Below are 21,393 nucleotides of genomic sequence, written 5' to 3' on the forward strand. Positions count from 1 at the left end.
TTTTGAACTATACAATATTCAAGAATTTTATGTTAGGTGATATATTTGTTAGATTTGTTTTTAAGGGATTCTCAACTCCCCGGCATCCTCAAGGGATTTGGTATTTTAGTTAGGTATTTTGTTAGAGGTATTTTTGATATTTGATAAATTCTATTAAAAATTATAAAAAAAAATCGTTTTGGCATTTAAAAAAAAAAGTTTGATGACCATTTTTTAAAAAGTGAATATGAAATGGTCCAACTTTCTCTTTTGTATTTTGGATGAAGGCCTACCTAGGCCCTCAGCTGAACTTGATGCTTCTGAGTTCTGAAACGTTTCATTGGGCCTATTTTTCCTGGGCCGATGACATAAATGGGCCTCGCTTTTCATCACGTGGTGGGCTTTAAATGAGGAAAATATTTCAAATCCGAAAATTCAGTTCGAAAAAAGGGAAATAAAGAGCAAAGTTGCAAATAAAAAAAAGACGATGTGAGAAGCATTTATGGCCAGCTGCCAGCCTAGCCTTATAACCACGCTGTCTCCCCGGCTAGAAGGACGGTTAAAAGGAAATGACTGGAAAGCCCCTGCCATTCCCCCAAAGTTTCTGGGCTGGGTGGTAATTTCCTTCTGCAACAAGAAAGTCTCGGAAAAACCTCAGGGGCTGCTTTTCCCTCCCCGATTTCAAACGCTTCCGATTCTACTCTCACTCACTGACACAAAACAAAGCGCACAAACAAGGCTAATTCTCATTCCTTTGTAGAGAAAAGTGGGCATTTTTTGTTCTTTGAAGATTGTGTAGTAGGGTTAAGGGCGCGAAATTTGATCTCAAGAGGCGGAAAGGAAGAAGGGTTGTAGAAGAAGATGATCAACTATTTCAGAGGGAAGGGAAATTCCGTTGATGTTTCCTCTCCGCAGTCTGCTTCCCCCTCTCTTGCGCCTTCGTCGTCTTCCTTGTCGTCGACGGGGACTGGTCCCGCAAGGCCAATTCGTCTTGTTTACTGCGATGAGAAAGGAAAGTTTCGGATGGATCCTGAAGCTGTCGCTACCCTACAACTTGTAAAAGAGCCTATTGGTGTCGTCTCCGTTTGTGGCCGTGCTCGTCAGGGCAAGAGCTTCATTTTAAATCAAGTTAGTCTCTTCTGCTCTTTATTTTCTGTAGGATATGCTCTCAAAATTAGCTTTTGTCATCTGGTGGGTTCATTCAAAATCTAGGGTTTTGGAGTTTTAGTTAGGTCAAAATTTTGGGAGGAGTTGCACTTGTTTAGTTTGTTGCTATGGTTGCCTTCCGTAAATAGATAGCTCTGAAGAGAGAAGAGACGTTTCTGAGCTGGAATTCAAGTATATCACCGTGTAGGTGGGTGGAAGTGGTACATAGGTACATCGAAGGGGTGTAGATCATGGAAGGAGTTTATTTTTCTTTCTGAACTGCCGTAGTCGAGTGAGTGATGTGGGCCTTTGTCTTGTGCATTTGTTCATGAGTATGCTAGATAAACGAAGACTCTAATTCTAAGCTGCTAAGCTGCGATATTGTGAGTGTGCCATTTGTTTAACGGGCTTGGACAATCTAGGATTGTTAAACTCGTGTGTAGACTGAAAGGAAATTGAGTTTTTGAAAGCTTGAGTTATGCCCCACCCCCCCCCACCCCCCCCCCCCCCCCCCCCCCCATCTCCTGCTCTCTCTCTCTTGTAGTTTGTTATTTGTAATCATAAGTATGTAGTATGTAGCAAGAACTTATATAGTTTGGTGTATTGGCAAAGTCATAGCATAGAATCAGCAAAACTAGTATCAAACTGTGGGCTTTGCAATTCATCAAGTTATTCAAACTCAGTTTTGGAATTAAATGCCCCTTAAAATTCCTATCTCTTGTTTGGGATAATTTTTGTGGGTTTCTGTAGACACATAAATTTGATTTTTTCTGGTTATTCTATTCACTGGAGTTGGTTTTGTTTCTCACAACTCACGGGCTTGTGCTCTAAATATAACCTTTTTTGGATAAGAAACTATTACTTAGTTTGCATGAAGAGGAATATATCCGTAAGGATTCAAGTGCCTGTGTGTGTGTGTGTGTGTTTTCTTTTTATGGCTGGGTTTGATTTTATGCAAAACAAATAACTTGCATACAACTTTGATTGTTACCTAGAGCATTCATGATATTTTGTGGAGCACTTTGCTTCTCTATGTTTGTAATGTGATTTTGTGGACTTACAATCAACTCTTTTCTTTTGAAGCTTCTTGGGAGGAGTAGTGGGTTTCAAGTAGCATCTACCCATCGGCCTTGTACTAAAGGGCTATGGCTCTGGAGTACACCCTTGAAAAGAACTGCCCTTGATGGAACTGAGTACAATCTCTTACTATTAGATAGTGAAGGAATTGATGCTTATGATCAAACGGTATGACTTCAGTCCACTATTGACCTTTTTTCTGTATTGAGCTTTAAATTGCTTCGTATCAATTAATAGTAATAACATACTTCCTTCACCATATGTTTGCCTCATTTGAAGGTGTAATATTACAAATTTATTTTGTTATTTAATTTGTTCCATCTTTTTTTCTTATTTCTTCCTCAATTTTTTTACAGGGAACATACAGCACCCAGATTTTTTCTCTAGCTGTTCTCTTATCTAGCATGTTTGTCTATAATCAGGTTGGGGCAACTAATATTGATCTTTATCTTTTCGAAACCTGCTTTTTTCTGAATATATTGAATTGCACATTTCCTCTATTTTATCTCTCTTCAATTGGAACATGATACTTATGTAATTTTATTAATGCTTCTCTCTTTGTCGCTGTATAATTTTTCATTTTGACAATTTCATTTTTCTTTATGGAACTCATTCTTTTTGTATCTGTTCAGATGGGTGGAATAGATGAAGCTGCACTTGACCGTTTATCTCTTGTCACTCAAATGACTAAACATATTCGTGTTAGGGCTGCTGGGGGCAGAACTACATCTGCTGAACTTGGTCAATTCTCTCCAATCTTTGTTTGGCTTCTAAGGGTACAATGCACTTCTCTACCATTAATATTCATAAATGTGTTTCAAAATGCGGTCAGACATTTGGTCATGTTGTAATTTATCTCTGCACTGTGCATATTTTTTTTTCCTGATGGCACGAGTTCTAACTGTATGACCCTTGTCTTCCTTATTACGTTGGACCCTCGGTTTGGTGCTTATTTTATAATTCTTTCATCTTGCCTAATGAAAGCTCGGTTTTTAATTTTAAACAAGAGAGAATTACTTTACCCTTACCTCCTTATTGTGTTTGAGTCTCTACTTGGTCTAATTTTGTTTATTTATGGTTATAATATGTGTCCGTCTCTAAAATGAGAATTACTTGCAGGACTTCTATTTGGATCTAGTTGAGGATAATAGGAGAATAACACCTCGGGACTATCTAGAGCTTGCTTTGAGGCCGGTTCAAGGTAGTGGAAGAGACATAGCTGCTAAGAATGAGGTATTAGATGGACATCTATCACTTTGGTGGTTTGACGAATTTGTTTTCTCCATGATTTCAGCTCACACACAATCTAGGTCTAGAAAAGAGAGAAAAAGGTACTCGTTGCACAAATTCTCTTGGAAGTTGCTTATTAAGGGGGTGTTTGGGGCAAGAAGTGGAGTTGTTTGCTCTAGAGAATTGTTTAGTCGTGGGGTCTATAGTGTAAGGAGTTAATAAGTCGAGTGACCCACATTGGTTTTAAAGAACTCCTTGGCCCAAACAAAGAGTAGCTCCACTCCTTCCACCCAACTCCTCCCCCAAACACTTCCTAAGTTCATAATTGTTTTTAACTCGGAAATTCCTTTCTGGAAATTCAAAACTCTTTCTATTCCTTTAATTTAAAATATTATAGTTTTTATGCTTATAACTGCTGATGGGATAGGAGAAATTTATGTTAAACAGAGGATACTTTTCTTCAGTTCTAGATGGACATCATCTGTACTAGGATTTAGGCAACACACTTCTTTCTTGCCTCCTAGATGTTTTACTTGAGAGTTTAGTAGTTATTCTTCTTTAATTATCGTGTAGATTTCAGAGCTTTTTTTCTGTACTGTTCTCTTTATTGATATGGGTTGTGAAGACGGTCTTTCCTTTCCTTGTTAATTTATTTTTATTGGGCTCAAGATGGTGTAAATGGTCATTTGGGCTTGCAATTGAGTTTTCTTTTGAGGAGGGAAGTGACTATAGATATGATGGAAGGATGAACATAGGGGTATGTTTTTTGGGTACCTTGTATTGGAAGAGTTAGGGAGTTGCTACATCTCTTTTGGTTGTGTTCTTGATGATATTAGTTAATAATATCTTCACCTAAGGCTTCTTATACTCTTTCTCAATATTTCAGTTTTATTCTCCTGGTGATATTTGTATTACTTGGGGTGCTTTTATTCACCTTTCTTCGGTTTATTTGTTTTTATTTTTACATTTTTCCTTCTGTTTTTCCCACTCCTTTCAGAGTTTATTTCTTGAGCTTATGATCATTTTCACTAATCAATGAATTTTTTGTTTGTCTCTTGTCTGAAAAATAATATCATTCAAGGACCTCGGGAAAAGGAGAGAATTCCCAATTGTTGAATTTGCAAGATTGGTTTTTCTTCCAATGCCTTCTGATATTTACACTGGATATTCACTCTCTGTTTGCTCGTGCACATAGAATTTTGAATCTGCTTTTTATGACTTTGTGCATATTGGACTAGGGTCATTTGTACTTGTATTTTGTTGTTGAAAAATGAATATGGTTGTTTGCATCGATGATCTGATCTATTATTTCATTCATTTACTGACAGATTCGTGATTCCATTAGAGCTCTGTTTCCTGATAGAGATTGCTTTACTCTTGTGCGTCCTCTACATAATGAAAATGATCTCCAAAGACTTGATCAAATATCTGTAAGTAACTTAAGCTTATGGATTTTCTTTACAATTTATTTTTTTTGAAGCCAAATTTAATCGAACTTAATATATTGTGGTTCTGCAGTTGGATAAACTAAGGCCTGAATTTAGGTCTGGACTTGATGCATTTACAAAATTTGTTTTTGAGAGGACAAGGCCTAAGCAAGTTGGAGCAACTGTTATGACAGGTCCAGTTTTGGTAGGTATTACAGAGTCTTACCTTGATGCTCTAAACCATGGTGCAGTGCCTACGATAACCTCCTCTTGGCAGGTTAGTATGTCTTATTGAACATTTTTTTTCCAGGAAACACGTTATCATTTCTGAATTTTATTGTTTAGATATCTGTGTTGTCTGCCTACACATTTCTCTCCTTTCAAATATATTTATTAAATGTGTTATGTGGAGTGCAATCATGTAGGAAATTGTTGCTTCTTTTAGTGAATTAGGGTTTAACAATGAACTAAAAGATAATTTTCATCCATATCATTTTTTTGAAAAATAATTTTCATCCATATCATTAATTTGCAGAGTGTTGAAGAAGCGGAGTGTAGAAGGGCGTATGATCATGCTGCTGAAGTGTATATGTCTACTTTTGATCGATCAAAGCCACCAGAAGAAGTGAGTGCAAATTCTACCTTACATCTTTGGTAGAGATGTTTTTGTTTTTTTGTTTTTGTTTTTGTTTTTGTTTTTGTTTTTGTTTTTTTTTTCTTTTTCTTATTACGTTGTTTTTCTGTAGGCAGCATTGAGGGAAGCACATGAAACTGCCATTCAAAATTCACTTGCTGCATTTAATTCGAGTGCTGTAGGTGCTGGTCCAGTGAGGAAAAAACACGAGGCATTACTTGAGAAATTTTATAGAAAAGCATTTGAGGTAAGGAATATGATGAATCTGTTAATTCTATGTTTTTATCTAAATGTGTATGGTCAATTGGAAATGGAAAATTATCAAATGGTGCCTCAAACATTTTGTATAAGGTGGTCCAAGCGGGAATGAAAATTCAGATGCTTGAGATGGTAATCTTACAAAATAATATGGCTTTTTGTTAAAGGAAAGGCTATTTGGTAAGTTGACTTTTGGCTATTATATGGAAAATTTTGACTTTTGGCTATTTTATGGAAAATTTTGTTGGATAGAATCTGGAGAATTTTATAAGGTGTGTGGGAGTTTTTGGAGAAACTGCAGACTGGCTCGTTTCAGTGCCTGCCTTGAGTTCTTATGGCCAAACTTTTTTTCTAACAACTCTATTTCCTTTTTTTTAGAATGGGAACCCGATGAGGAGAGTTATAGGATAATGAGTATATTTAATTTAATATGTGTTTAGTTGATTATTTAGTTTAATTAGTGTTCAATTAGTTATTTTCATATTTCCTTGTAAGGCTATAAATAGCCTATTTAGGGTTGTAATGAGAAGGTTTTGATTATCTTTTCAATATAAAACTTGTGTTCTTAGAGAGCTTTTTTCATCTTTTAAGGGATGGACGTCCCTTGCTTAGCATGGATTTGACTTAAATACCTTTCCTGCAACATCAGAACCTCTTGTTGTAAATTTTATAGTATGATTTTGGTTGCTCCTTTTTGCATCCTACCTTTTAATAGTTTCATTTGTCTTGATGAACGTTTGGGTTCATGTTAAAAATGGGGGAAAAGAAATTAACTTTTATCCTTGTATTTAGTTAAACCTTCAGGTTATTAATTCTTTCAAAATAAACCTTGAACTTAAGGTGATGAAATTAATACTCCATTAGATGGCTTACCATCTTGTTATTTATGTGGCTGAATGTATGTATAGTTGTGGCTTGATAAGACTTTATTTTTGGGTATTGTTCCTTATTGCTTTGGATGTTTCTTTAGCTGGTATTGCTTTTGATGTTTGATTTGGGCCTCCACCCGTTTCAAATTTGTGGCTAGGCTCTAAGTATATTTTTATGGATTAATTATAGTTTTTTTGGGGGCTTGATATTATGTGTATCGGTGGTTGAATTTTCTATGTAGTATTAGTTATTTCACAAGAAATTTCTATTTTTTGTTTTAGGTGGGTATTAATTTCTTAAGACCCCATTTGCTAACCATTTCGTTTTTGGTATTTGAAAATTAAGTTTATTTCCTCCCCATTTCTTACCATGATTTGCATCTTTCTTAAGTACAATGGTTGAGTTCTTAACCAAATTCCAAAAATCAAAACAAGTTCTAAAAGCTACTTTTTTTTTGTTTTCAAAAGTTAGCTTGGTTTTTCTAAACAATGGGTAAAAAGTAGATAATAAAGGTAGAAATTTGGAGGTGGAAGTAGTGTCTGTAGGCTTAATTTTCAAAATCCAAAAATAAAAAACGAAATGGTTAACAAACGGGGTTTTAACTTTTCGAATTTTAGGATTTAATTTGACAAGGTTAATATTGACGAGTAAAGAGTGTATAAACTGTCCCCCATAAATTAGTAATGACTATGTTTTATAATTCAATAAACTTAATGTTTCATACATATGTCATGGGACATTCCATCTTCTCTCTGGACGTTGATGTTCACTGTTATCAACGTACAAGATGAAGCAATTTTACTTGAGCATCGTTGCTTATAATCTTATGTGGCAATGTCAAATAATTTCAATCAATTTTTAATTTTCCAATTTTTTTGGAAGTTGTCTTTAGAAAGAATATTTTCTACTCGTTTTATTTACTTGAGTTAGTTATTGTATAATGCAGGATTACAAAAGAAATGCATACACAGAAGCAGACTTGCAATGCACGAATGCTATACAAAGCATGGAAAAAAGGTTAAGAGCAGCTTGCCATGCTTCTGATGCAAATATCAATAATGTTATGAAGGTAATTTAGATTTTATTTGTCTTTGTTTTGGCTTCCTGACTACTTTTGTGGTTAGTTTCTGACGGGCATGGTTTGGTGGTCTATTTAAGAACAATGTAAAGTAGTAATGATCAGCTATGTTGATGATTCTGGTAGTCTGGAAGCCACTCTAGGTGTTGAATTAATATGATTGTTAGTGAATATAAACTGTGATTTTATTTGTGTTTTACAAACAATGTAAAGTAGTAATGATCAGCTTATTCTTAATAGCTGTTGTTAAGTTGGTTTCTGTGACTGAATAAGCTGAACATACTTCCATCTGCATTTATTGAACTTTCAACTTTCTTTGTTAAAGTTTGTTCCCTCATGTATTTATTGATTCACAATTGAGTTCCCCATTTGCTTTTGGTTGTTAACATGCCTGTGCAGGTTCTTGGTGCTCTTCTGTCTGAATACGAAGCATCATCCCACGGTCCTGGAAAGTGGCAGAAGCTGGTGACATTCTTACACCAGAGGTTAATATCAATGTTTGTCCCATGTATTTTTTGTGGATTATTTTTTAATCAATGTGACCTAACAAGCACCCTGGAATTTTGCAGTTTGGATGGTCCAGTACATGACCTTATAAAAAGACTTATAGATCAAGTTGGATCAGAGAAGAATTCCCTCGCTTTGAAGTGTCGCTCAATTGAAGACCAGCTGAATTTGCTTAAGAAGCAGCTGGAAGCCAGCGAGACGTACAAGTCTGAATATCTGAAGCGATATGAGGATGCCATCAATGATAAGAAAAAGCTTGCTGATGACTACATGAACCGCATAACTAATCTACAGGGTAATTGCAGTTCTCTTGATGAGAGATGCTCTAGCCTGAAGAAAACATTGGACCAAGCCAAGCAAGAATCATTAGATTGGAAAAGAAAATATGAAACCGTCTTGTCAAAGTTGAAAGCTGAGGAAGATCAAGCTAATTCAGAAATTGCCGTTCTGAAGTCCAGGAGCAGTGCTGCTGAAGCAAGGCTGGCGGCTGCTCGGGAACAATCTCAGTCTGCACAAGAAGAGGCAGAAGAGTGGAAGAGGAAATTTGACATTGCTTTAAGAGATACTAAAGCTGCTCTTGAAAAAGCTGCTGTTGCAGAAGAACGAACAAATAAGCAAACAAGGCGTAGGGAAGATGCTTTGAGGAAAGAATTTTCCAGTACTTTGGCTGAAAAGGTAAAACTTCATCACCCACACACATACACACACCATTTGGAAGCATATTCTACTTCTACACTCTAATATACTTGGCGTTATCTGTCTTTCCCGCATGATGCAGGAAGATGAATTGAAGGACAAGGCAACAAAAATTAAGCAAGCCGAGCAGCATTTGACAACTTTAAGGCTTGAGCTGAAGGTAGACTTCTTGGATCTCTAAAGATGTTGGGACATTTAAATAAATAAAACCATCATGGTATATTACTGACATTTTTAGTTCCATCTGGCATTATGTTTCAAGGCATTTTCCATCATTCTTAACTTTTACCTGCTGTCATACCACAACATGTGGATATCACTTTGCATCTCAATGATGGAAAAAAATATCATTCTATAAATAAATATTTCTTCTGCAGGCTGCCGAGTCAAAAATTGGGAGTTATGATGTGGAAGTATCTTCTTTGAGGCATGAAATAAAAGAGCTGAAGGAGAGGTTGGAAACCGTGAATGCAAGGGCTCAATCATTTGAGAAAGAAGCAAGGATCTTGCAACAAGAAAAGATCCATTTGGATCAGAAGTACCTATCTGAATTCCAAAGGTTTGATGAAGTTCAGGAAAGGTGTAGACTTGCTGAACATGACGCTAAGAAGGCTACTGAAATTGCTGATAAAGCAAGAAATGAAGCTAGTGCTGCTCAAGAAGGAAAGAATGAGATGCAGAGGTTGGCAATGGAGCGGTTGGCGCAAATAGAGAGGGCTGAAATGCAAATTGAAAATCTGGAAAGGCAGAAGAAAGATTTGGTGGAAGATTTGCAACAAATTCGGGAGTCAGAGGTGGAAGCTTTGTTAAGAGTTGCGTCATTGGAAGCAAGAGTTGAAGAAAGGGAAAAAGAAATAGAGTCTCTATTGAAGTCGAACAATGAGCAGCGTACTAGCACTGTTCAAGTTCTTCAGGGTCTTCTGGATTCAGAACGTTCTGCACATGCAGAGGCCAACAATAGGGCTGAGGCTCTCTCTTTTCAGTTGCAATCTGCTCATGCAAAAATTGATCTACTCCAACAAGAATTGACTAAAGTCCGTTTGAACGAGACAGCTTTGGATAGTAAGCTGAAGACTGCTTCTCATGGGAAACGTACAAGGGCAGATGATGGTGAGATGGGCATGGATTCCGTTCAAGACATGGACACAAGTGAGAGAATTTTAAGAGTGAACAAAAGATCTAGAAGCACAAATAGTCCCATGAAGTACATTCAGCCAGAGGATGGTGGATCAATTTTCAAGGGCGATGAGGATAATCATAGCCAACAAACCAATCAGGAGGATTATACCAAGTTCACTGTTCAGAAGCTTAAGCAAGAACTCACAAAACATAACTTCGGTGCCGAACTGCTTCAGTTGAAGAATCCCAACAAAAAAGACATTCTTTCGCTCTATGAGAAATGTGTACTCAAACTATGATAACTAGATTTGTTTTTAGGATTTGTATAGGTTGATGAATGTAATCTACATGGAGATGAAATTGTCGATCCATCTATAGGGCTAGAAACGTTTTCAAGTCAGTTTATGGATTTTGGCGCCGAGTTTTTTCACTATCTGATTTCTAGAATGTGTTGTTGTGTATTCTGTGTTTGACCTTTTGTGAGTCTCAGTCAGTGTTTCAAGAAAAAGAAATTGTGGGTCATATTTATAAGTAGTATGCATTTGTTACTAGGAAACAAAAGACGTATCTGACTTGACGGCCAAGGATGGCTTCAGCTTTGGGTTCACTTGATTTGTTCAGTGCCTCTCTTCTACACTTTTCTCTTGTGGCAACTTTTCTTTGAAAGAATTCTAGCTTTGAAATTCTTAAATCCTTGTTTATTGGATAATGTTCATTTAACTTCAGCTTTGGCTCTACAAAAAAATTTCATCTTGTAGTGATCTACACATCCCTACAATATGTTTTCTAGGGCGATGTGGAGGATGGGCCAACAGTTTCCATGCCGTAGGCATGCAAATTTGGAAGTCTCGTTTCTTTTTTCTTAGTACTGCACTTTCTTTTTAGGTTTTCTACTTTATATTTGAGTAATACATTGTGAAAACCTTAAAAGTAGTTCAGATGTATTTAAGTTAAGGTGGCTGTGTATGGAATGCATAGTTGAATTAAGTTGGTAATAGTTGTCTATGTTTGAGGTTCTAAGTTGGGTTGTATTGTGTAATGAATATTTGATGTAGTTTTTTTAGGATAATTATTTTAAATGATAAAATTGTAGAAAACATTTTTAAATATAATTACAAACAATGATATTTTGTTATATTTGTAAGTAAGTTGGACTCATTTTATTATAATTGAACAACCCTTATACCCTAAAAAGATATGTATTTTTATGGGTCATTTTGTTATTATTTTGTTGTTACTGTTTTTCTCCCTTAAATTTTTGTTTCATTATTCAGCACACGCTCTCCCAAATTCTAAAACACTCAGTTAATTTTGTATATTATATTGAATAATTAGAATACAATACAAAAGCGAACAAATAGATACCAATATACCCAACAAAAGAAAAAAAAACTAAACAAGGAAAATTACTATAAAAAAAAAAAATTAATTAGGAATAAACCCTACTTAAGATGGTAGTGTAACAATCCTAATAACCCTACTTAAGGTGATAGAATAACAATCAACTTGAGTTTATGAAGCGACTGACTGAACCTCATGACAAAAATTGTAAAAAACTAAAATACAGAGAACTTCTCGATTGGAAACAGAGATCCTCATAAAGAGATCTAAAACAAAGCCCATCGACACCCTGGAAAATCAGAAAACATAATAGAGGTTAAATTGAAAAACAAGAACGCAGAATCAACTAAGCAGGTGAACCAAATCTGGATTTGCCTCCCTTGAATATCAACGAAGACAGAGACCGGATATAAGTGGCAACTGAAAAGTATAAAAACCTTAGGAATCAGGACTCCAATACCATACTAATTTTGTATAGTATTTACACACCCAACAAAAGAAAGAAACCAACAAAGAAAAATTCATAAAGGGAAATATTAATTAGGAATGAAACCCTAATTTACTATAACATTATATATATAATCAACGATCTATAATATATTTTAACAGTCGTGGAACATATGTGCAACACATGCACAAAAAAAAAATCTATTTACATGCTCACTCAGGCTTACCTGTTTTATTCCATGGCTTGGTCACATAGCTACCTTGAATTTCATCATCCTTTCCCTTTACCATACGGTGAGTGGTTCGCAGTCAGGCCCTCCCTTTTCTTTATTAATCCTCATGTTTGGAGTTTTTGTTTCAGTCGTATAATGCTTACTCTATTTATTCAAATACATTCTTTCAAACTCAAAATTTCTTAGATACTTTTATACCTTCATTTTGTTGATTTTTACAGCAAAAGTCATGCTAATAATACAGGTTCAATCCTATATTATCGTCTACATCTCTTCGAAATTTGAGTGGAAAGAGAATTGGATAACCTTGTTTATTACTGCACTGCTCACCATCTCAGTTTCAATATGCCTCCATAAAATTAGTAAGTAAATTACATATAATCAAAAATAAATTATGCTTCTAATTACATTTTTTTTTATTAATCTACTTTTTCCTTTACAGCCTTACAAGGAATAGGATATAGTTGTTTATTCTTTTCAATTTATATCTTTATATATATATATATATATATAGTTCCTATTTGAATAGTTGGGTGTTGTATCTGGCTTAACATCAGATCACACCGCATTTAATTTCTTTTAATCTACAAAATTTCTGTTATGGCACTATTTTAGAGATGGTCATTATTAAGTAAAAGTGGTTATAAGTTGACAATTTCTCTAAAATTCCCTAGCACATGTCCGAACAAGATAGGGCCTAGTGATACTTCTCAAAACTAGGCCCTAAAATATGTTATAACAAAGACAAAATTGTGAAATATCAAAACTCATCGTATTATACTATTGTTTCTTATATACATACACATATATATACTAGTTTTCTGTACGTGCATTGTGTCTTGGACATGCTCGTCCAGGGTCATGTTAGCCTATGGTCGCATGTCCGAACCATCCTCAACCATCCTATCTTTGAGTCTTGTAATTAGTTTAGTAAGTTGTTTTTGATTTTAAGTTGTCTTTCATGCGAGTGACCGCTTGCTACTTTTGATTTGTACGTTAGGCATTTTAGAAGTTGCTCAGAATGCACTATAGGGGAGACCCACTAGTCAACTCTCCAACCGATGTATTGATGTACTCTTTGCAATCAAAACTTTCTTGCAACTGTTAGTCTTCAATGCATTCTTTAATGATGTTTTCAATGCTTTTCCTCTCTCACGTTTTATAAAACTATTTTCTCTCAAAATGTGAGTGGAGGCTACGTCAAATACTGACGCTGTTCGCAACTTTCGATTTTTACACGATTGACTTGCTCACCAGATTAGAGGAAGTGTCGTACAATTTCCTGTCCTGTATATGAAAATCTACGATTGTGACAAGTGGTATCAGAGCTTAGTAGCTCTTTGGCTAGTGCAATCATGTCCTAAATGAAGCAATTGTCGAAGTCGCAGTCTAACCGACTTACTGAGATGGAAGAGCAATTTTTGTATCTGAGGGAATTGCCCGACGAAGTGAGATACGTCCAAACCCGCCTTGTTGGGTTAGAGGAAAAGGTCCAAGGAATTAAGGCACTGAATGCCCATGTAGATGGGCTGCCAATAAAAGAATTGACGTTGAGAGTTGATTCTTTGGAATATAAGACTACATGGCCTGGCAGTTTTGAGCGTGGGGATAGCTCCACAAGCTTTGTTGCACACATGGAGTAACGTGTTGAAGAGCTTGATAATTCCCAAAAGAACATGCTGAAGTTGTTCAATGACCTGACTGACGACTCTAGATTAACAACAGATGCCATCAAAGCTGAAATGGCAGAAACGAAGACACAAGTGAATTTGACAATGCGTGTGGTGGGGAACCAGACCTCGAACCCAACATGCATTGTATCGAGCAAGTTTAAGATCCTGGAGCCTAAAGCTTTCAATGGGAACTGTGATGCTAAAGAACTTGAGAATTTCATCTTTAACATGGGGCAATATTTCAATATTTCAAAGTGAGTGGAATCGTCGCCAAAGAATCAAAGGTGACATTGACCTCTATGCATCTTGCTAATGATGCAAAGCTGTGGTGGAGGTCCAAAGTAAATGATATTTAGAATGGTCTACGCACTGTTAAAAAATGGGAAGGTCTCAAGAAAGAACTAAGGGCCTAATTTTTCCCCGAGAATGTCGAGTTCATTGTTAGAAGGAAGTTACGAGAACTTAAATAACACACAAGAACAATTAGGGACTACGTGAAACAATTCTCGACTGTCATGTTAGACATCAGGGACATGTCCGAGAAGGATAAAATGTCCTGGTTTTTCGAAGGACTGAATCCATGTGCGAGAACTAAATTGTACGAGCAGAAAGTTCAGGATCTTGCTTCTACCTTGGCCGCAGCGGAGAGATTGCTTGACTACAATAGTGAACAAGCTCCACAAAAGAAAAATTCACAAGCACCAGATCAAGGGAATAAGACTCTTAAGTCGAATCCCTCAAAGAATATTGTGAATGACAATAAACTACAAACCATAGGTACAGGCCCCTCCCGGGAGCCCTATCAAGCAAACCCGAATCAACAAAGGCCCATCTCTTGCTTTTTTTGAAAGGCCCTCACCAAATAGTCGCGCATCGAGCTTCCTTGATAGCCTTACAAGCCTCAGTACAGTATAGTAGTGAAATATAGGTAGAAGCTAAAGCTGAAAAGGAGGAAGAGGATGGGAAACTCCCTGAGTGGGAGCGTTGAAATTCTTGTCAGCAATCCAAAAGAAAGCCTCCTGTCATAAGGATACTTCAGAAATGGGACTTATGTTCATTGATATAGTCATCAACTCCAAACTTGCAAGAGGCACTATGGTAGACTCAGGGGCAACTCATAGTTTCATTTCAGAGCCAAAAGCCCCATGTCTGAGATTGAAGGTCGAAAAGGTATCTTTGAAAATGGGCGAATGGAATAGAAATGTTGATTTTGTTGTTGTGCGCATGGAGGACTTTGACGTTGTGCTTGGAATGGAGTTCCTCTTGGAGCATAAAGTCATCCCCATGCCTTTGTCCAAGTTCCTAATAATTACAAGTAGTAACTTCACAGTAGTCCCAACCAACATCAAACAGCCTAGTGGATTGAGGATGATCTTCGCCCTCCAATTGAAGAAAGGGTTCAGTAGAGAAGAGCCCACCTTTATGGCTATCCCGATTATTGATGAGCCTACAGGGAAAGAGCCTGTTCATGTGGAAATCCAGGAAGCTCTGAATGATTATGCCGATGTCATATCGAGAGGCTTGCCAAAGACTTTACCTCTTCGGCAGAGGATCGATTATGAGATTGAACTGGTGTCGGGAGCCAAATCGTCGGTGAAAAATGCTTATCGGATGGCTCCCCCTAAACTCGCTGAACTCAGGAAACAACTAGATGAGCTATTGAACGCAAGCTTCATTCGCCTAGCGAAAGCGCCCTATGGAGCCTAGTCTTGTTTTAGAAGAAAAAGGATGGAACATTATGGCTGTTTATTGATTACAAGGCTTTGAACAAAGTCACGGTTCGTAACAAGTACTCTCTGTCGATTATAGATGATTTGTTTGATCAGTTGAATGGAGCTCGATACTTCATGAAGCTTGACCTCCGATTGGGTTATTATCAAGTTCGCATAGCAGAAGACGATGAACCGAAGACCACTTATGTGACAAGATACAGAGCTTTCAAATTTCTTGTGATGCCTTTTGGTCTAACGAATGCTTCTGCTGTTGGGTTGTATGTCCTAAAACTTGTAGTTTGTCATGTTAAACATATTCTATTATCAATAAAGATGTTATTGACATTTATTCAATAAAACTATTATTGAATATGTGAATTGCACTTGTAAAGTCTAAATCCAATAAACTAAAGATACATGACTATTATATGAATACATGGATTTTATGGGGAGACATAAGAGTAGATCAAGTTCAATAAATAGCCAAAATGGTCTAAGTATACGAATAAGGCTGGGTACCTTATTCTAAAAACACTATCGGATGCAACCCACTCTATAGTTGTTACAATTTGTTGTAAAGTGCTACAAACGAAGTGATCCTGATTCGTTCATGTAATAACATGAGGAGCAGGGGCATCCTATGCAATAAGTTTGCATAAGATTGGACCAAGAATTAAGTCATTCTTACTTTATAACATTGTTTACTGTTTAAGATTGACTATTTCAAAGCGATGACCTTGGTAACTTGACCTTAATCCTGAGCTAACTATGAACTCCTGTTTATTCGGGATTATCCTTAGATTTGCATGGGTGAGGGTTGGCTAAAAAATGTCGGCTCAATAAGTCTCCCATTTCAAGGGTAAGACCGGGTAGATAGCTGGGGATATAGGGTGTAAGACGGAATTCACTCCTACCCGCTTTTAGGGATAGTAGAGAGGTTGTTCTCTTAAGTACTGACTTTGGGCCTTGAATAAGGGGCCCCACCCTCTCATTGGCCCGAGAGGGACTCAGTTTAGTGATTGGATTACAAACCAATTATTCATTAGAGGATCAGTGGGACTTAAGAAGCAAGATGTAATCTCTGGGGTAAAACACCTTTTGACCCAGCCGTTATTACGAATAACCTGTGAAGGGTCGCTTACTTATCATGGCTATATCAAATGGAGACATAATATATCTACAGTGAGGGGAGTGCAATTATAGGCTATATTGGACAGTCCTGTTAGTTAATATATCTACAGTGAGGGGAGTGCAAGTATAGGTTATAGTGGATAGTTCTGTTAGTTAACAGATGTTTATTAACTAGGTTAAAGAGTTTGACCAGTTAGTCTTGGATCGTTGGAGCCCATGATCTGTAGGTCCATTGGGTCTCATTGCTAGCTCACTACGGACAAAAGTTGAAGAACTGGGTGAAGTGAGAATTTGAAATGTTCAGATTCAGGCTTAAGGGAAAATTGTATTTTAGAGATATAATTTACAATTAAATAATTTATTTATTTATTATTTTTTAGAGTATTCTTGATCATTAACATGAAAATATTTTTTAAACTTGATTAATGTGATTAATAAAAGTTAGATGTCAAAAATAATTTAATATGTGATATCAAACTATTTTTAAATATTTTTCTAAATTATGAAAATGTTTTTTTCATAAAGGATTGATTTATTGATCTTTTAAATTAGTTAGTGGAAAAGTCCAATTGTTAGATTTTCCCATTAACTAAGTGGACTTTGAAGTGATACTTCCCAAGCTTGACACCTAAAGATTACATGTTAGTGGATTTTGAGGTGGAAGACATGCAAAATAGGATTTTTCATGAATCTTGTCTTTAAATAGTTTGATTTTTCAAATGTAAAATAACTAATGCTTCTTTGACTTTTCACTTGAATCTTCCACAAAAATCTCTTTACTCTCCACTTTTCTAGAGTGAAATTCCCTTGTCTTTACTAACAAAACGATCCCACCATCGTGTTTTTCAACCAGAGAATAATGAGGATTTATCGTTGGTGGTGTTGATCGAGTTTGGGAGAGGAAGATTGCGGTGGAAAACAAAGGTTGTAATTTCTAACCCTTTATGCATGCTTATTCTTGTTTTTATATAATTAGAATGTTATCGATCCTTGCTTTCGCTATTGCATGCTTCTCTTTATTTTCCATCACCTGTAACATTCTATACCATGATTAATCGAGTTTTTCATGAGTATCTCGACCAGTTTTGGTGGTTTATCTGGATGACATAGTCGTTTATAGTCTTACCTGGAAGAACACTAAGTTTACCTTCGATTAGTCTTTGATAAACTGCGACAAAATCAGTTGTATGTCAAGAACGAGAAATGTTCTTTCGCGCAATGACGAATAAACTTCTTGGGACACGTAATTGAATATGGAAAGATTGGAATGGATAGCAAGAAGTTGCACGCTATACAGAAGTGGCGAGTCCCCACCTCTGTGACTGAGTTACGTTCCTTCTTGGGATTGGCTAACTATTATCGTTGATTCATCGAAGAGCTACCCCACTGACTGAGTTATTGAAGAAAGAACAATTTGGAAGTGGTCAATAGAATGTCAGAATGCCTTTGAAGAGTTAAAGGCAACCATGACAAGGGGTCCTTTCCTTGGTCTAGTTGACATGTCAAAACCGTTTAAGGTAGAGATGGATGCGTCAGGGTACGCCCTCGGTGTTGGCTTTTTGGCCCTTAATCTCAAATTAATTAATTTTAATTAATTAATTAATCAATATTTTGATGATAACAAACTCAATTTTTAATTACTGAAAATATTAGTGTTTTAATATGTCCATAGCGAAGAGCTCGGAACAACGATTCTAACACCTCTTGAATCACTCAAATCGGAGCTAAAACGAATGACCAAAACAAGTCTATAGAGAAAATACCGTGTGGATGACGTGGCATAACCAGACCTTTTGCATGTAGACATGTGGCAGCATATTGGTTGAATGGTGGATCATTAAGAGATTAACATATGATGGACTTTTGATTTTTGGATTGATTTAAAATAAAAAATTGAAATTAAAAAAAAATTTAAAAGGAAAATAAATTTAATATTATTCTATGTTTGTGTCTAACGGCTAGTCTTTTACACATGGTATGTTTTTTATTTTTGGATTGACTTTAAAAAGAATGAATTTAATATTATTTTATGTTTGTATCTAATGACTAGTTTTTGACACATGATATGCTTTTTTATTTTTTGGATTAATTTTAAAAAGAAAATGAATTTCAAAAGAAAAGGAATTTAAATTATATTTTATTTGTATTTAACGACTAGTTTAATTTAAAATTTCCACCATTGATTTTTCTTTTCCAAAATCCAATAGTTCAAATTAATTGTGGTTTCTAAAAAATTTTCCATCTCTATATAAACCATCTTCCTCTCCAAATTTTAAACTAACAAATTTTACATTTCATAATCCTCCAAAACTCAAAAGTTTCATTGTTGCTCTCTCTAATTTCCCAATTTTTTTTTCATCTTATTCTTGAGAGAGTGTTATTGTAGTGTGAGGATAAACTTGTTGAGTGTTTAAACTTGTAAATTCACTATAGTGAGAGTTGTATTGTGTTCTTCAAAAATTCCAACATTTGTAACGGTTTGATCCTAAACCGTGGAAAGGATTGGGTTTGCTCTTGATGATAAGAAGTTGCTTCCTAAGTGAGTCAGGTATGGCTTTGCTGGAGTAGGTCGAGTTTGACTGAACCACTGTAAAAATTACGGTGTCTTTTTCTCTAACTCTTTCCTTTTTATTTTTGCAATTAATTTAAGCAATTTATTGTATGTTTTAGTTTGTTCTTATTTATTTGCTAAAATTTGATAGAATTAAATTATCACATTTTTTGTCAAACTAGGGTCTACTAGCGGTTAAATAAAGTAAGGATCCAATCATACCTCTATAAGTTTTTATATCCACACACTTACCTTTTTCATCCTGGTCAAGCTTAGTGGATGTGCTCATAGGAGTTTTTTTGCAATTTTACCTTCATTGAATTTGAAACATTTTGAGCAAATCCCTTGTGTATTTTTCTTGACTTATGAAAATTACATCCTTAGTTGTTTGATTTGGAGTCCAAGGAAGAAGCTAAGTTTCTCCATCATACTCATCTCAAATTCACTATGCATACACTTAGAAAATTCTTCACAAAAAGATAGATTAGTATAACCAAAAATAATATCATCCACATATATTTGTACTAAAAGCATATCATTTTCTTTAGTCTTAAAAAAAGAGTAGTATCAATTTTACCCATTTAAATCCATTCTTAAGCAAGAAATTACTAAGTCTATCATACCAAGTTCTTGGAGCTTGTTTTAAGCCATAAAGAACCTTTTTCAACTTATAGACATGATTAGGAAAATCAAAACTTTCAAACCTCGAAGGTTGTTCTACATAAACTTCCTCCATGATATAACCATTTAAAATGCACTTTTCACATCTATTTGATACAAAATGAAATTCTTACAAGAAGCAAAAGTAAGCAACATTCTAATAGCTTCTAATCTAGCAACGGTGAAAAAGTTTCTTCATAATCTATTCCTTCCTCTGACAATAACCTTAAGCTACAAGTCTAGCTTTATTTCTAATGATATTTCTATTTTCATCCATTTTATTCTAAAGACCCATTTAGTTCCAATTATAAAAGCATGAGAGGGCCTAGGGACTAACTCCCATTCGCATTAGTTCATCCAAAGTTCCTTACCCTTATGCACGAATTATTGAATAAGCCATCTTCCTATCAAGGTTAAGGAGTCAACTGAAACTTTATTCCTTTCAAATTGATTTAATTCTTCTTGCATAGCTAAAATCCAAAATTCATCATTTTTCGGCATCTTTTAAAACTTTTTGGTTCAATTTGATAAACAAAAGCAAGATTATTAAACATATTAAGAGAGAAACGGGTTTCACCACCTTGTTCGGGATCACCAAGAATTAATTCTTTGGGATGGAAGGAGCATGCATCCATCTTTAGGCATGGATGAAGAACCAACTTTGTACTTTTCGATTAAGCTCACCTCTTGCTTACTTGAAACAATTTCCTTGCCTTTGTCACTAACAAGTAAATCTCCAAAATTTCCTTCTAAAACATCACTATAAATAGGCTCATTAGAAATAACATTGCAAGATTCATCAAATACTACATGCATAGATTCCTCAATTACTAAAGTTCTTTTATTGAAAACTCTATAAGCTTTACTAGTAAGGGAATAGTCAAGGAAAATACCAACATCATCTTGAATCAAATTTTTCAAGTTTTTCTTTGTTATTCAAAAATAAAACATTTGCAACCAAAACTTTGAAATACCCAATATTTGGAATTTTGTTATGCCAAAGTTATAAGGAGTTTATCCAAAGAATGTCTAAATAAAAACTCTATTTAAAACATAAAAAGTGGTGTAACGGCTTCCGTCCAAAAGTATGTAGGTAAACCATACTCATGCAACATTGATCTAGCAAATTCTTGCAAAAGTACGATTTTTCCTTTCAACTTTACCATTTTGTTGAGGAGTTTCTTGGAGCGGGAGAAATTATGAGAAAAACCATTTTCTTCACAAAAAGTTTCAAAAGCATTGCTATCAAATTCCCCTCCATGATCACTCCTAATTTTAGAAAACAAAAAACTTTTTCCATATTGAACTCTTTTTGCAAAACTAGAAAACTTTTCAAAGCATCATCCTTATGTTTTAGCATCAAAACTCAAGTAAATCTTGAAAAATCATCAACTATCACAAAAGCATAATAGTTCCCTCCAAAACTAGCATTCTAGAAGGGCCAAATAAGTCCATGTGTAATAGTTGAAGGGGTCTAGTTGTAGAGATTACATTTTTAGATTTGAAAGAGGACTTAGTTTGCTTTACCCATTTGACAAGCATCACAAATTTTGTCTTTTTCAAATTTAAATTTGGGAAGACCTCTAACAAAGAATTCTGGAAATATCTTGAAATTAAGTGCATG

At 35.4% G+C, this 21,393-nt stretch overlaps 1 protein-coding gene across 1 annotated transcript; it reads left to right on the forward strand.

The window, feature by feature from the left end:
* The first annotated feature begins 560 nt into the window (after positions 1-560).
* LOC120073244 (guanylate-binding protein 1) lies at positions 561-10,632 on the forward strand. Its single transcript, XM_039025970.1, has 14 exons — positions 561-1,107; positions 2,209-2,370; positions 2,559-2,624; positions 2,835-2,978; positions 3,322-3,435; positions 4,761-4,862; positions 4,951-5,136; positions 5,395-5,484; positions 5,606-5,740; positions 7,568-7,690; positions 8,099-8,184; positions 8,269-8,881; positions 8,985-9,062; positions 9,280-10,632. Exons 1-14 carry the CDS (start codon positions 841-843, stop codon positions 10,318-10,320), a joined length of 3,207 nt encoding a protein of 1,068 aa, XP_038881898.1. The 5' UTR covers positions 561-840; the 3' UTR covers positions 10,321-10,632.
* The last annotated feature ends 10,761 nt before the right edge of the window (positions 10,633-21,393 follow it).

The sequence above is a fragment of the Benincasa hispida genome, chromosome 3, assembly GCF_009727055.1.
Source record: "Benincasa hispida cultivar B227 chromosome 3, ASM972705v1, whole genome shotgun sequence".
Taxonomy (NCBI): Eukaryota; Viridiplantae; Streptophyta; class Magnoliopsida; order Cucurbitales; family Cucurbitaceae; genus Benincasa; species Benincasa hispida.

Coding starts and splice junctions, on each gene's coding strand:
- LOC120073244 (XM_039025970.1), top strand. CDS start 841: ATGATCAACTATTTCAGAGGGAAGGGAAATTCCGTTGATGTTTCCTCT. Junction 8,185..8,268: donor GTGACATTCTTACACCAGAG/GTTAATATCAAT, acceptor GGAATTTTGCAG/TTTGGATGGTCCAGTACATG. Junction 8,882..8,984: donor CCAGTACTTTGGCTGAAAAG/GTAAAACTTCAT, acceptor CGCATGATGCAG/GAAGATGAATTGAAGGACAA.